The sequence below is a fragment of the Apium graveolens genome, chromosome 8 (assembly GCF_009905375.1).
Source record: "Apium graveolens cultivar Ventura chromosome 8, ASM990537v1, whole genome shotgun sequence".
In the NCBI taxonomy this organism is placed as follows: Eukaryota; Viridiplantae; Streptophyta; class Magnoliopsida; order Apiales; family Apiaceae; genus Apium; species Apium graveolens.
Genome location: NC_133654.1, coordinates 128,771,929 through 128,787,812, shown reverse-complemented (window position 1 = coordinate 128,787,812; position 15,884 = coordinate 128,771,929). Strand labels below are relative to the sequence as shown.

At 35.6% G+C, this 15,884-nt stretch overlaps 2 protein-coding genes across 2 annotated transcripts; both read left to right on the top strand.

Moving 5' to 3' along the window:
- The first annotated feature begins 3,010 nt into the window (after positions 1 to 3,010).
- On the top strand, positions 3,011 to 3,835 carry LOC141679989 (uncharacterized). Its single transcript, XM_074486335.1, has one exon. It carries the CDS (start codon positions 3,011 to 3,013, stop codon positions 3,833 to 3,835), a length of 825 nt encoding a protein of 274 aa, XP_074342436.1.
- Positions 3,836 to 11,995: 8,160 nt separating this feature from the next.
- On the top strand, positions 11,996 to 12,820 carry LOC141679988 (uncharacterized). Its single transcript, XM_074486334.1, has one exon. It carries the CDS (start codon positions 11,996 to 11,998, stop codon positions 12,818 to 12,820), a length of 825 nt encoding a protein of 274 aa, XP_074342435.1.
- The last annotated feature ends 3,064 nt before the right edge of the window (positions 12,821 to 15,884 follow it).

Here is a 15,884-nt window from a genome sequence, read left to right as displayed (position 1 = left end):
GGGATGCTAGCTAGAACTATGATTCCAATCGATATTGCAAGCTGGCCTAAGGTGGATCGGGAATTAAAAGCCAACTTATGGTCTGATGTTGAGGTAAAAATTGTACATGGTCGTAGGCTTTTAATTGTACATATTCTTAGGCTTTTAATTGTTGTTAAATCTATTTTTAATTGTTTTCAGAGTACATTCAAAATTCCTCCCGAATGTGAGGCTTTGGTGCTAAAGTCGGCAGAAGTGAAGTGGAGGTAATTCAAAACTATGTTTACTTCCGACTATGACATGTTGTTTGTTGGACAGAAGAAAAAGCTTAGGAAACCTCCAAAGAAATATTCCTATGTGAGCAAGGATGCTTGGAAAAAATTTATTGCATATAGGACTTCGAAGAAGTGGGAGGTATAAAAAATTTATAAATATTGTTTTTATTTAATTATGAGGTGCAAGTAAAAACTGGTATTTTGCTACAGCCATTGCGTAAGGATCAGAGCGAGCGGGTGAAAAAGCGGAAATATCCACACCGCATGTCGAGGAAAGGGTATATCGGTTTACAAGAAGAGGAAGTAAGTGATTATCAATGTTGTCTACTTTTTTGTTTGTTTTTTATGGATTTTAATTATTTCTATATTTTAAACAGATAAAAGCAGGGAGGTTGCAGCCTGGGGAGAAGAAAGATAGGGCGATTTTTTGGCAAAAGGGCCGTAAGAAGAAAGATGGGACATATGACGAAGAAGTGGAAGAAATAATTGCCAAAAGTTTGAGTAAAATATTTTAGCAGATTTGACAAGCTTCGAAGCAAGTAATTTTACTTTTTGTTTTCTTATTTTCCGTTGACAGGATGTCTTGCTGGAGAAGAAGTAAAATGGAGAATTTCAACCATTGGGTGTTGTAGATGTGTTGAGCACGGCCCTGAAAACTCCTGAACATTCAGGACGGGTTCGAGGCGTTGGAGGGTTCGTCACCCCAACATTGTTTTTCAATTTTCCTAAGGAGAAATGAACAAGAATTTCAAAGGCTGAGTTGATGGACCGTGATCGACAGAGGGATGCTGAGATGGATAGATTAAAGAAGGAATTCACGGCACATATTGAAGCTCTAAAGGCTCAATTTTCCCCAAATTTATCTGAGAAAGTAGCATCATGTCATGGAATCCTTGATGAAGGTGTAAAACCAACTGTTGTGAATGAATTGTTGGTGGCCGAAGATGACGAATGTATTGCTTTTGACAAAGATCCATCTAAACTAAAGGTAAGAAGCATGTACTAGTATCAATATGTGATAGTGCACACAACACATGCTTGCATAAATTATTTATTTTCTGTCTTCCCTTATAAATGTAGGGTGCAAAAAAATGTGAGCTGGCTGTGGACAATATTGAGAACAAGGTTGCATTTGGCATGGTTTTGGAAGACGCGGATATGAACAAATCAATACATAGAGTGCCTATGCCAGCTGGATGTGTTCGTGTTTTGGTGGACGACAGCATCCAAGAAGAAGCCTTGGTTCCCGTACCCGTACGTGGTGAAATAGAGACGGTCTGCCAAGCTGTTGGCTCACATTTAGCATGGCCTCGGGACATGGTAAACTTCCCGAATGTAATTAAAAAGGTATGTTCACACCAATAATTTCTCACATTATGTTCAGAAAAGGGGTTTCTATATTTAATAAATGATATATTAATTAATTTTAGAAAAAGGTTAAGGAAATACCTTTGTCAAAAGAAAAAAAGTGAGTTTCTATGCCTGCAAGAAGAATTTGACAGGCCAAAGACACATAAGAACGTGTCGAGTTGCTTCAGTTTGTTATACAAACATGCGAAAACTTTCATGAAAGCTACTGGGGCCTCTTTGCCGATTCCGTGCAATACAGAGGTCTTTGGAGTAGAGAAAATAATATTTATTTTGCATGAAAATATAATTGCCTTGTTAGAGTATGACATGATCAGACAATCTACAATAGCGGCATACATGGCGTAAGCATAGTTTTATTTTTATTCTTTTTATTCTGCACAAATACATACGCTAATGAGCCCATTTTTTTAGCTACTTGCGTACCGTGGTCACTAAGAACGATAATTTAGATCTGTTTGCCTTCTGCGATCCTGGTGTTACATTTTCCCTCAACAAAGGTTTTGAATCTTACATTGTCATTCGGTTGAAAGAGGGGAATGTTGATCGTGTATTCTTCCTTCCACATAACTAGAAGTAAATTTTTACTTTGTTACAATTAATTTTTAGGTAATTTTTTCCGCACATTCTAACTTTATTATATTTATTTTAAAAAATAGTCAACATTGGATTTTAGTCATAATATGGGAGGGTGACATCTATATCTGCAATACTTTGTCTCATCCGCATCATTTTCCTAAGTTGGAAAAAGCACTGTCAAGGTAATCTCTTCGTGAACATGTTTCGGTTTTGATATAGTGTGTGAAAAGTAAGTTTTTTTCGAATTTAATTTCAAATTTTATGCTTTGATTTTAATCGAGTTTGTTTGTACATGTGGGTCTCTAGAGCTGGGTTTGGTTATACTTGAAGGGGGTTTGCTCGATTAGGTAAGATTTCACAAGCATGTGTATTTTTTGTTACTTTAATAAATGCATGTGTTTAATGCCTGTTCTTTTTTTATGTGTTTAATGCATGTTTTTGTTTCATGTGTTAATTTTATATTTTGTTAATTTAATGCATGTTCTTGTTTAATTTTAATAGATGCATTTGTATGGATCATGTTTAGTTTATGTTGTGTATGTTCTTGTTCTTGTTTATGTTCTTGTTTAGTTTAGGTGTGGAATTGTATATGTGTAAACATATGTAGTTGTAATAATTAATTAATATGTTTAATTATACGTGTTACAAGCATTCGTATTACAAGCATTTGTATGTTTAATTTATATGCATAATTAATTTATATATTTAATTATGTTTAATCCTAAATAAGTAAACAACTAAGCGTTACTTCTTAATGTTTGAAATGACAAACAGGTAGGTTTCTAGGTTGTTATTTGTCTTAAAAATAAATGGACAAGTCGTGGATTTTCAAAGACAGAGATTCTTTAGAATATGAGATAGGTGTTGAAAGTTTCTTAATATTTGCAGAAGAGAACTCAAAGGATCTCAAGAACATCCCTTGTCCTTGTGGGCGTTGCGTTAATTTTAGAATATATAACGTAAAAGTAATATGGGGTCATTTATATGAAAAAGGTTTTAGTTTGGGGTATACTGATTGGATTTGGCATGGAGAAACTAGTTCTAAGACTGTTAGGTCATCTGTCGGTAGTACATTTCTACCTAAGGAGCAAAATGCTCAATCTGAAACTGTTGACGTTTGTGAAGCTGCTTATAATTCGGACGATCATGATTCGTATGACCTTAATGGGTTTGTAGTTGATGTAGAACAACCTTTGTATAAGGGCAGTGAATGTACGAAGTTAGAGTCAATGTTAAAGCTACATAATTGGAAATCTAGGTTTGGTATTAGCGATAGCGCCTTCACTGATCTTCTCACTTATGTTGGTTCTTTTCTTCCTCAAGATCATGTGTTACCGGTTAATTCGTATGAGGCAAAGAAAACGTTATCTGACTTGGGCCTCGAGTACATTAAATTTCATGCATGTCCAAACAAGTGTATACTCTACAGGGGTATAAATCTTAATGCATCTAAGTGTCCTAAATATCGTTTATCTCGCTGGAAGGTTGCGAAAGATGGTAAACTTAGGGTAAATAGTCCAGCCAAGGTTATGTGGTATTTTCCTATCATTCCTAGGTTTAAAAGCATGTTTAAATCTCCTGATACCGCTGAACAGTTGATTTGGCATTCAAAACAACGGTCAAATGATGGTTAGTTGCGGCATCCGGCCGACTCTCCTTCATGGAGGAATATTGATTATCGGTGGCCTTCGTTTGCTAGTGATCCAAGAAACCTTTGATTAGCTTTAGGAGCAGATGGTATAAACCCGTTTAATAATGGCCTAAGTAATAGGTATAGCTGCTGACCGGTAGTATTGGTAGCTTATAATCATCCTCCATGGTTATGCATGAAGAGGAAGTTTATAATGTTATCAATATTAATTCCTGGTCCGCACGAGCCGGGAAATGATATTGACGTATACTTAGAGCCGTTGATCGATGATTTGAAGAAGCTTTGGGTAGAAGGTGAACCAAATGTCTATGACGCTTATAGTAAATCCTATTTTACTTTAAAAGCGGTTTTCATGTGGACCATAAATGACTATCCTGGATATGCAAATATGTCTGGTTGTGTTAATAAGGGTTACAAGAGCTATCCCATATGTGGCGACTACACCGTCGCCAAATATTTAAGTCATAGTAAAAAAATGTGTTATCAAGGCCATCGTCGTTATTTAGCTGACTATCACCCCTATAGGAGACAAAAGTTGGCTTTTAACGGCGAACAAGAGCTTCGGTGACCACGTCCACCCCTTTCTGGTGAAGAAGTGTTAGCACAACAGGAACGGATTAAATTTTCTTATGGCAAGAAAATAAAGAAATCCAAAAAGGTTGATTGTCCGTGGAAGAAAAAGTCTACTTTTTTGAGTTTGAATATTGGAAGTTTCACCGCATTCGTCACTGTCTCGATGTTATGCACATCGAGAAGAATGTGTGTGATAATCTGATGGGGACACTGTTAAATATGCGGCACAAGTCAAAAGATAGCAAGGCATCTCATCATGATATGCTTAACATGGGTGTTAGGGCTGATTTAGCTCCACAAGTAGGAGAAAAGAAAACCTACTTGTCTCCTTCTGCTTTTACTTTATCAAAGGATGAAAACAGAACAATGTTGTCGTCATTCTTGAATATGAAACTTCTGTATGGACATGCATCGAAAATTAAAAACTGCGTGTCCATGGCTGATTTAAAGATTTATGGGCTGAAGTCCCATGACTGCCACATCCTCTTCCAATAGTTGCTCCCGGTTGTAATTCGATCCGTTCTTCCGAAACATGTTAGGGTCACAATAATACGATTGTGTTTCTTTTTCAACTCCTTGTGCATCAAAGTAGTCGATGTTTCGAAACTAGATAAATTGCAGTCAGATATAATATTGACCTTGTGTGAGCTTAAAAAAAAAATCATGCCTCATTTTTTGATGTTATGATACATCTCATAGTCCACTTGGTTTGGGAATTGCGTTTGTGTAGACCAGTGTGCTATAGGTGGATGTATGTGTTTGAACGGTTTAATAAAGTGATGAAGAGTTATGTTAGAAACCATTGTCATCCGGAAGGTTGTATCGCCGAAAGTTATCTTGGTGAGGAATCGGTAGAATTCTGCACCGAGTTTCTTAAAGAGAGTTGCAAAACAGCTGGTGTTCCCAAAGACCAAGTCAGGCTTTCTGGTCCCTTTTCCATTGTGAATATGAAGGAAGTCGAAGAGAAAGAGCGAGATGAGGAACATTTAACTGTCCTGTTAAACAATTCTAAAGTATTTCCTTATATAATGTAAGTTCGGTTTTCGTTCTTGTAAAACCGTATCTTTTCGGTAAGTATTCTTGTGAGTGAATATAATATATGTTTTTTATTAGAAAGCATAAGGAGTATCTTGAAGAAATTCATCGAGGAAAGAAAAAGAGTGTTCATTGGCTCATGGGAGAACATAATCGGCTGTTTGCTGATTGGTTCGAAAGAAAAGTTGGTTTCTCTTATTCTGACTTTTATTGTGAGTTTTATTTAATATAATTAATAAGTGGCTTATATGTAGTTAATGATAATATGTGCAGGTTAGGAGTGAACTTACGGAAAACCCCGCCACTGTTTCAGAAACGATAAGATGGTTGGTTGTCATACCATCTTATTCTCTTTTGACTTACGAAGGATATCGAGTTGATGGAGTTCGGTACTTCACAAAAGATCTTGATAAATCAAGGGTTGTTCAGAACAACGGTGTTTGTTTATTTGCTAAGACGGTTCAAATTTGTAGTGCCAGGGATTTAAATCCAATCGAGAGTGATATGACGTTCTATGGCATCATTCTAGAAATATGGAAGTTGGACTACCACGATTTCAAAGCCCCTTAATTCTTGTGTAAATGGGCATCGAATAACAGAGGTATCAAAGTGGATGATCTTGGCTTCACGCTTGTGGACTTTAGTCGACAGGGCCAGAAGAAGGATAAATATGTTTCCGTTGATCAAGTGAAGCAGGTGTTTTATGTCGAAGATCCGGTTGATGCTACCTGGTCCATTGTATTAAAATCCACGACTCGAGACTATCACGATATCTACAATGAAGATGACCTAGGAGACACGACAATGGAGTATAAGCCATTTTGCTCTAATATCCCGGCATGTGATGTTGCTGATGATATGGAGCATAGGGTTAGAGAAAATATTGAGGGAATTGGGTTAAAAACTGAACAATATATTTATATATTATAAAACTATGTACTATGTTGTGTGTATTCTCTTTCTAGAGTTAATACGTTTCGCTTAATGTACTATGTTACCATTTTATATGAATGCACTTCTACTTTACACGTTTCGCTTAATGCATATATTTATATCAGTTGATTATTTAATTATTAATGTTCTATCTGCATATTTAATTATCTGCATATTTAATTATCTGCATATTTAATTATCTGCATATCTAATTATCTGCATATTTAATTATCTGTATATCTAATTATCTGCATATATAATTATCTACATATCTAATTATCTGTATATCTAACTATCTGCATATTTTATTTTCTGCATATCTAATTATCTGCATATTTAATTATCTACATATTTAATTATCTGCATATCTATTTATTCATGTTCTATATCTGCATATTTAATTATTCATGTTCTATCTGGATGTATATCTGCATATTTAATTATTTATATGTATATTTGCATATCTAATATTTTGTTAACTTTATAGATTAAAGGATTGAAATGACAGCTAAGAAGCAGAAAAAGTCCAAGAAAAGTAGTGAATCTAAAACAGCCGAAGAAGCCAATGAGTTGCCTCTACTGATCAAAGCAGCAGAACAATCTGATCAGTTTGAACCAAAAGAAGCAACAACTGAAGCAGCTGACTCTGTACCAGCAGCTAAGAAGCAGAAAAAGCTGAAGAGAAGTAGGGAATCTAGAACAGCTGCCAGTGGTCAGTCTGAAGGACCAAAAGGAACACCAAATGAAACAGAAACTCAACCAGGAACCAGTACTGAAACTTCAAAATAGAGGTATGGATTTGGGCGAGGTATTTCAAGAATGTACAAAGTCGTGATCAAGAAAGCTCAGGGAAAGAAAATTAAAGTCAGATGCAATATGTATGGAGAGCCTGAAGGAGATACTAGACACATCTTCCAGTCCTACATTGGGATGCTAGCTAGAACTATGATTCCAATCGATATTGCAAGCTGGCCTAAGGTGGATCGGGAATTAAAAGCCAACTTATGGTCTGATGTTGAGGTAAAAATTGTACATGTTCTTAGGCTTTTAATTGTACATGTTCTTAGGCTTTTAATTGTTGTTAAATCTATTTTTAATTGTTTTCAGAGTACATTCAAAATTCCTCCCGAATGTGAGGCTTTGGTGCTAAAGTCGGCAAAAGTGAAGTGGAGGCAATTCAAAACTATGTTGAGTTCCGACTATGACATGTTGTTTGTTGGACAGAAGAAAAAGCTTAGGAAACCTCCAAAGAAATATTCCTATGTGAGCAAGGATGCTTGGAAAAAATTTATTGCATATAGGACTTCGAAGAAGTGGGAGGTATAAAAAATTTATAAATATTGTTTTTATTTAATTATGAGGTGCAAGTAAAAACTGGTATTTTGCTACAGCCATTGCGTAAGGATCAGAGCGAGCGGGTGAAAAAGCGGAAATATCCACACCGCATGTCGAGGAAAGGGTATATCGGTTTACAAGAAGAGGAAGTAAGTGATTATCAATGTTGTCTACTTTTTTGTTTGTTTTTTATGGATTTAATTATTTCTATATTTTAAACAGATAAAAGCAGGGAGGTTGCAGCCTGGGGAGAAGAAAGATAGGGCGATTTTTTGGCAAAAGGGTCGTAAGAAGAAAGATGGGACATATGACGAAGAAGTGGAAGAAATAATTGCCAAAGGTGTGAGTAAAATATTTTAGTAGATTTTACAAGCTTCGAAGCAAGTAATTTTACTTTTTGTTTTCTTATTTTCTGTTGACAGGATGTCTTGCTGGAGAAGAAGGAAAATGGAGAATTTCAACCATTGGGTGTTGTAGATGTGTTGAGCACGACCCTGAAAACTCCTGAACATTCAGGACGGGTTCGAGGCGTTGGAGGGTTCGTCACCCCAACATTGTTTTTCAATTTTCCTAAGGAGAAATGAACAAGAATTACAAAGGCTGAGTTGATGGACCGTGATCGACAGAGGGATGCTGAGATGGATAGATTAAAGAAGGAATTCACGGCACAGATTGAAGCTCTAAAGGCTCAATTTTCCCCAAATTTATCTGAGAAAGTAGCTGATGGATTTTTAACGCAGCGGGGCGTGGAAAAACACTTTTACACACACAAAATCCAAATAAAAGCATATAAATCGTGAATAAAAATTCGAGGGATCGAATCTAACCTTTTAAAATAATTCGGAGACAACGATCAGAGATCCATAGCAGTTGCTCCTCAAGTGTGAAGCACTCCACCGGTATCCACCAAGAAAACGACTTTTAGGAGGAGGAGGAGGTGGAGAGAATTTGGTTTTCTAAAACTTTTGGGTTTCTGGGGTTAGAATAAAATAGGGTCTATAATAGTGTATTTATAGGCAAAATTTTCAGCTGAAATTTTCCCATAAATATTATTATTATTATCCCATTTATTATTCTCATTAATAATTAAAACACCTTTTAATTATTAATCCTTTTTCTAAACACTTTAGAAATAATTCTCTCTCTTGATTTAATTTCCAAAAATTAAATCCTTAATTAATAATATTAAGAACTTTTCTTAATTAATTTATAATCAATTAAATCTCATTTAATCAATTATTAAATTTGCCAATTAATTATTTATTTCACAAATAAATAATTATTAGCCATTATTAATTAATTCCTCCACCAAAAAATCATTCTCTTTTTATGGTGTGACCTTGTAGGTTCAATATTAAGCCGGTAGTAGAAATAAATAATAATAAAACTATTTTATCATTATTTATATAAATTCTCTAATTTATTAAATATGATTAATTAATTAATCACATTTATTCTACATCGTGAGTGATGCTTTTCAACATATCGCGACTATCCGGATAATATGAATTCACTGCTTAGAATACCAAGAACCTGTCAGTGAATAGTTACCGTACAATAAACTCCTTCTACCCTACAATGTCCGGATTAAATACAAGGCATGGATCTCGTGTCAAGCCTATCTAATTCAATCACTTTGCTTACCATTTACTATGCGTAGTTCTATGCAAATTAGAAACTCCTTTCTAATTTCATTTACTCTGGCCAGAGATTCCTGAACTAGCATAAGTGGATCAGCCTTGAACATTCGCCTCCTTCACTGGAAGGGGTAGATCCTTTATTGATCATACACTATCTTCGTGTACAAATTCCTATACCCAGAAGAGCCCTAATAATTGTCCCTGGAGACTAAGAACTAAACCAAAGCATAGTTCAGTATACACAAGATGACTATGATGACCTCAAGTCTAAGGATACTTGTACAACTATCACTAAGTGAACAACTGCTGACACGTGAGTGAACTCCATCAGTTGTTCAGCTGGGCGAGTCATGTTCAGTGAACTTATTCCATAATAAGCACCTACATACTAGCTATAGTGTCACCACACAAATGTCTATGAGAACAGACATCCTTCATAATGAAGCAAGCATAGTATGTACCGATCTTTGCGGATTATTAATTACCAGTTAGTAATCCTATGATCAGGAACAATTTAAGTTTAGAGTTATCATCTTTTTAGGTCTCACTATTATGATCTCATCATAATCCATAAAAATCTTTACTCTAAACTATGGTATATCTTATTTAAACACTTAAATAGATAAAGCCCGTAAAAAAACAAAACAAGTCTTTTATTAATATCAATGAAATCAAAACAGATTACATAAAGAGTTATTCCTAAATCCTAATACCTGATTGGACTTAGGACATATTCCTTTCAGTAGCATCATGTCATGGAATCCTTGATGAAGGTGTAAAACCAACTGTTGTGAATGAATTGTTGGTGGCCGAAGATGACGAATGTATTGCTTTTGATAAAGATCCATATAAACCAAAGGTAAGAAGCATTTACTAGTATCAATATGTGATAGTGCACACAACACATGCTTGCATAAATTATTTATTTTCTGTCTTCCCTTATAAATGTAGGGTGCAAAAAAATGTGAGCTGGCTGTGGACAATATTGAGAACAAGGTTGCATTTGGCATGGTTTTGGAAGACGCGGATATGAACAAATCAATACATAGAGTGCCTATGCCAGCTGGATGTGTTCGTGTTTTGGTGGACGACAGCATCCAAGAAGAAGCCTTGGTTCCCGTACCCGTACGTGGTGAAATAGAGACGGTCTGCCAAGTTGTTGGCTCACATTTAGCATGGCCTCGGGACATGGTAAACTTCCCGAATGTAATTAAAAAGGTATGTTCACACCAATAATTTCTCACATTATGTTCAGAAAAGGGGTTTCTATATTTAATAAATGATATATTAATTAATTTTAGAAAAATGTTAAGGAAATACCTTTGTCAAAAGAAAAAAAGTGAGTTTCTATGCCTGCAAGAAGAATTTGACAGGCCAAAGACACATAAGAACGTGTCGAGTTGCTTCAGTTTGTTATACAAACATGCGAAAACTTTCATGAAAGCTACTGGGGCCTCTTTGCCGATTCCGTGCAATGCAGAGATCTTTGGAGTAGAGAAAATAATATTTATTTTGCATGAAAATATAATTGCCTTGTTAGAGTATGACATGATCAGACAATCTACAATAGCGGCATACATGGCGTAAGCATAGTTTTATTTTTATTCTTTTTATTCTGCACAAATACATACGCTAATTAGCCCATTTTTTTAGCTACTTGCGTACCGTGGTCACTAAGAACGATAATTTAGATCTGTTTGCCTTCTGCGATCCTGGTGTTACATTTTCCCTCAACAAAGGTTTTGAATTTTACATTGTCATTCGGTTGAAAGAGGGGAATGTTGATCGTGTATTCTTCCTTCCACATAACTAGAAGTAAATTTTTACTTTGTTACAATTAATTTTTAGGTAATTTTTTCCGCACATTCTAACTTTATTATATTTATTTTAAAAAACAGTCAACATTGGATTTTAGTCATAATATGGGAGGGTGACATCTATATCTGCAATCCTTTGTCTCATCCGCATCATTTTCCTAAGTTGGAAAAAGCACTGTCAAGGTAATCTCTTCGTGAACATGTTTCGGTTTTGATATAGTGTGTGAAAAGTAAGTTTTTTTCGAATTTAATTTCAAATTTTATGTTTTGATTTTAATCGAGTTTGTTTGTACAGGTCGGTCTCTGGAGCTGGGTTTGGTTATACTTGAAGGGGGTTTGCTCGATTAGGTAAGATTTCACATGCATGTGTATTTTTTGTTACTTTAATAAATGCATGTGTTTAATGCCTGTTCTTTTTTTATGTGTTTAATGCATGTTTTTGTTTCATGTGTTAATTTTATATTTTGTTAATTTAATGCATGTTCTTGTTTAATTTTAATAGATGCATTTGTATGGATCCTGTTTAGTTTATGTTGTGTATGTTCTTGTTCTTATTTATGTTCTTGTTTAGTTTAGGTGTGGAATTGTATATGTGTAAACATATGTAGTTGTAATAATTAATTAATATGTTTAATTATACGTGTTACAAGCATTCGTATTACAAGCATTTGTATGTTTAATTTATATGCATAATTAATTTATATATTTAATTATGTTTAATCCTAAATAAGTAAATAACTAAGCGTTACTTCTTAATGTTTGAAATGACAAACAGGTAGGTTTCTAGGTTGTTATTTGTCTTAAAAATAAATGGACAAGTCGTGGATTTTCAAAGACAGAGATTCTTTAGAATATGAGATAGGTGTTGAAAGTTTCTTAATATTTGCAGAAGAGAACTCAAAGGATCTCAAGAACATCCCTTGTCCTTGTGGGCGTTGCGTTAATTTTAGAATATATAACGTAAAAGTAATACGGGGTCATTTATATGAAAAAGGTTTTAGTTTGGGTTATACTGATTGGATTTGGCATAAAGAAACTAGTTCTAAGACTGTTAGGTCATCTGCCGGTAGTACATTTCAACCTAAGGAGCAAAATGCTCAATCTGAAACTGTTGACGTTTGTGAAGCTGCTTATAATTCGGACGATCATGATTCGTATGACTTCAATGGGTTTGTAGTTGATGTAGAACAACCTTTGTATAAGGGCAGTGAATGTACGAAGTTAGAGTCAATGTTAAAGCTACATAATTGGAAATCTAGGTTTGGTATTAGCGATAGCGCCTTCACTGATCTTCTCACTTATGTTGGTTCTTTTCTTCCTCAAGATCATGTGTTACCGGTTAATTCGTATGAGGCAAAGAAAACGTTATCTGGCTTGGGCCTCGAGTACATTAAATTTCATGCATGTCCAAACAATTGTATACTCTATAGGGGTATAAATCTTAATGCATCTGAGTGTCCTAAATATCGTTTATCTTGCTGGAAGGTTGCGAAAGATGGTAAACTTAGGGTAAATAGTCCAGCCAAGGTTATGTGGTATTTTCCTATCATTCCTAGGTTTAAAAGAATGCTTAAATCTCCTGATACCGCTGAACAGTTGATTTGGCATTCAAAACAACGGTCAAATGATGGTTAGTTGCGGCATCCGGCCGACTCTCCTTCATGGAGGAATATTGATTATCGGTGGCCTTCGTTTGCTAGTGATCCAAGAAACCTTCGATTAGCTTTAGGAGCAGATGGTATAAGCCCGTTTAAAAATGGCCTAAGTAATAGGTTTAGCTGCTGACCGGTAGTATTGGTAGCTTATAATTTTCCTCCATGGTTATGCATGAAGAGGAAGTTTATAATGTTATCAATATTAATTACTGGTCTGCACGAGCCGGGAAATGATATTGACGTATACTTAGAGCCGTTGATCGATGATTTGAAGAAGCTTTGGGTAGAAGGTGAACCAAATGTCTATGACGCTTATAGTAAATCCTATTTTACTTTAAAAGCGGTTTTGATGTGGACCATAAATGACTATCCTGGATATGCAAATATGTCTGGTTGTGTTAATAAGGGTTAAAAGAGCTATCCCATATGTGGCGACTACACCGTCGCCAAATATTTAAGTCATAGTAAAAAAATGTGTTATCAAGGCCATCGTCGTTATTTAGCTGACTATCACCCCTATAGGAGACAAAAGTTGGCTTTTAACGGCGAACAAGAGCTTCGGTGACCACGTCCACCCCTTTCTGGTGAAGAAGTGATAGCACAACAGGAACGGATTAAATTTTCTTATGGCAAGAAAATAAAGAAATCCAAAAAGGTTGATTGTCCGTGGAAGAAAAAGTCTACTTTTTTGAGTTTGAATATTGGAAGTTTCACCGCGTTCGTCACTGTCTCGATGTTATGCACATCGAGAAGAATGTGTGTGATAATCTGATGGGGACACTGTTAAATATGCGGCACAAGTCAAAAGATAGCAAGGCATCTCATCGTGATATGCTTAACATGGGTGTTAGGGCTGATTTAGCTCCACAAGTAGGAGAAAAGAAAACCTACTTGCCTCCTTCTGCTTTTACTTTATCAAAAGATGAAAACAGAACAATGTTGTCGTCATTCTTGAATATGAAACTTCTGTATGGACATGCACCGAACATTAAAAACTGCGTGTCCATGGCTGATTTAAAGATTTATGGGCTGAAGTCCCATGACTGCCACATCCTCTTCCAATAGTTGCTCCCAGTTGTAATTCGATCCGTTCTTCCGAAACATGTTAGGGTCACAATTATACGATTGTGTTTCTTTTTCAACTCCTTGTGCATCAAAGTAGTCGATGTTTCGAAACTAGATAAACTGCAGTCAGATGTAATATTGACCTTGTGTGAGCTTAAAAAAAAAATCATGCCTCATTTTTTGATGTTATGATACATCTCATAGTCCACTTAGTTTGGGAATTGCATTTGTGTAGACCAGTGTGCTATAGGTGGATGTATGTGTTTGAACGGTTTAATAAAGTGATGAAGAGTTATGTTAGAAACCGTTATCATCCGGAAGGTTGTATCGCCGAAAGTTATCTTGGTGAGGAATCGGTAGAATTCTTCACCGAGTTTCTTAAAGAGAGTTGCAAAACAGCTGGTGTTCCCAAAGACCAAGTCAGGCTTTCTGGTCCCTTTTCCGTTGTGAATATGAAGGAAGTCGAAGAGAAAGAGCGAGATGAGGCACATTTAACTGTCCTGTTAAACAATTCTAAAGTATTTCCTTATATAATGTAAGTTCAGTTTTCGTTCTTGTAAAACCGTATCTTTTCGGTAAGTATTCTTGTGAGTGAATATAATATATGTTTTTTATTAGAAAGCATAAGGAGTATCTTGAAGAAATTCATCGAGGAAAGAAAAAGAGTGTTCATTGGCTCATGGGAGAACATAATCGGCTGTTTGCTGATTGGTTCGAAAGAAAAGTTGGTTTCTCTTATTCTGACTTTTATTGTGAGTTTTATTTAATATAATTAATAAGTGGCTTATATGTAGTTAATGACAATGTGTGCAGGTTAGGAGTGAACTTAAGGAAAACCCCGCCACTGTTTCAGAAATGATAAGATGGTTGGTTGTCATACCATCTTATTCTGTTTTGACTTACGAAGGATATCGAGTTGATGGAGTTCGGTACTTCACAAAAGATCGTGATAAATCAAGGGTTGTTCAGAACAACGGTGTTTGTTTAGTTGCTAAGACGGTTCAAATTTGTAGTGCTAGGGATTTAAATCCAATCGAGAGTGATATGATGTTCTATGGCAATTCAAAACTATGTTGACTTCCGACTATGACATGTTGTTTGTTGGACAGAAGAAAAAGCTTAGGAAACCTCCAAAGAAATATTCCTATGTGAGCAAGGATGCTTGGAAAAAATTTATTGCATATAGGACTTCGAAGAAGTGGGAGGTATAAAAAAATTTATAAATATTGTTTTTATTTAATTATGAGGTGCAAGTAAAAACTGGTATTTTGCTACAGCCATTGCGTAAGGATCAGAGCGAGCGGGTGAAAAAGTGGAAATATCCACACCGCATGTCGAGGAAAGGGTATATCGGTTTACAAGAAGAGGAAGTAAGTGATTATCAATGTTGTCTACTTTTTTGTTTATTTTTTATGGATTTTAATTATTTCTATATTTTAAACAGATAAAAGCAGGGAGGTTGCAGCCTGGGGAGAAGAAAGATAGGGCGATTTTTTGGCAAAAGGGTCGTAAGAAGAAAGATGGGACATATGACGAAGAAGTGGAAGAAATAATTGCCAAAAGTGTGAGTAAAATATTTTAGTAGATTTTACAAGCTTCGAAGCAAGTAATTTTACTTTTTGTTTTCTTATTTTCTGTTGACAGGATGTCTTGCTGGAGAAGAAGGAAAATGGAGAATTTCAACCATTGGGTGTTGTAGATGTGTTGAGCACGGCCCTGAAAACTCCTGAACATTCAGGACGGGTTTGAGGCGTTGGAGGGTTCGTCACCCCAACATTGTTTTTCAATTTTCCTAAGGAGAAATGAACAAGAATTACAAAGGCTGAGTTGATGGACCGTGATCGACAGAGGGATGCTGAGATGGATAGATTAAAGAAGGAATTCACGGCACAGATTGAAGCTCTAAAGGCTCAATTTTCCCCAAATTTATCTGAGAAAGTAGCTTCATGTCATGGAATCCTTGATGAAGGTGTAAAACC

Excerpts from the sequence above, each read along its gene's own strand:
- LOC141679988 (XM_074486334.1), top strand. The coding sequence starts at position 11,996 with ATGGACAAGTCGTGGATTTTCAAAGACAGAGATTCTTTAGAATATGAG.
- LOC141679989 (XM_074486335.1), top strand. The coding sequence starts at position 3,011 with ATGGACAAGTCGTGGATTTTCAAAGACAGAGATTCTTTAGAATATGAG.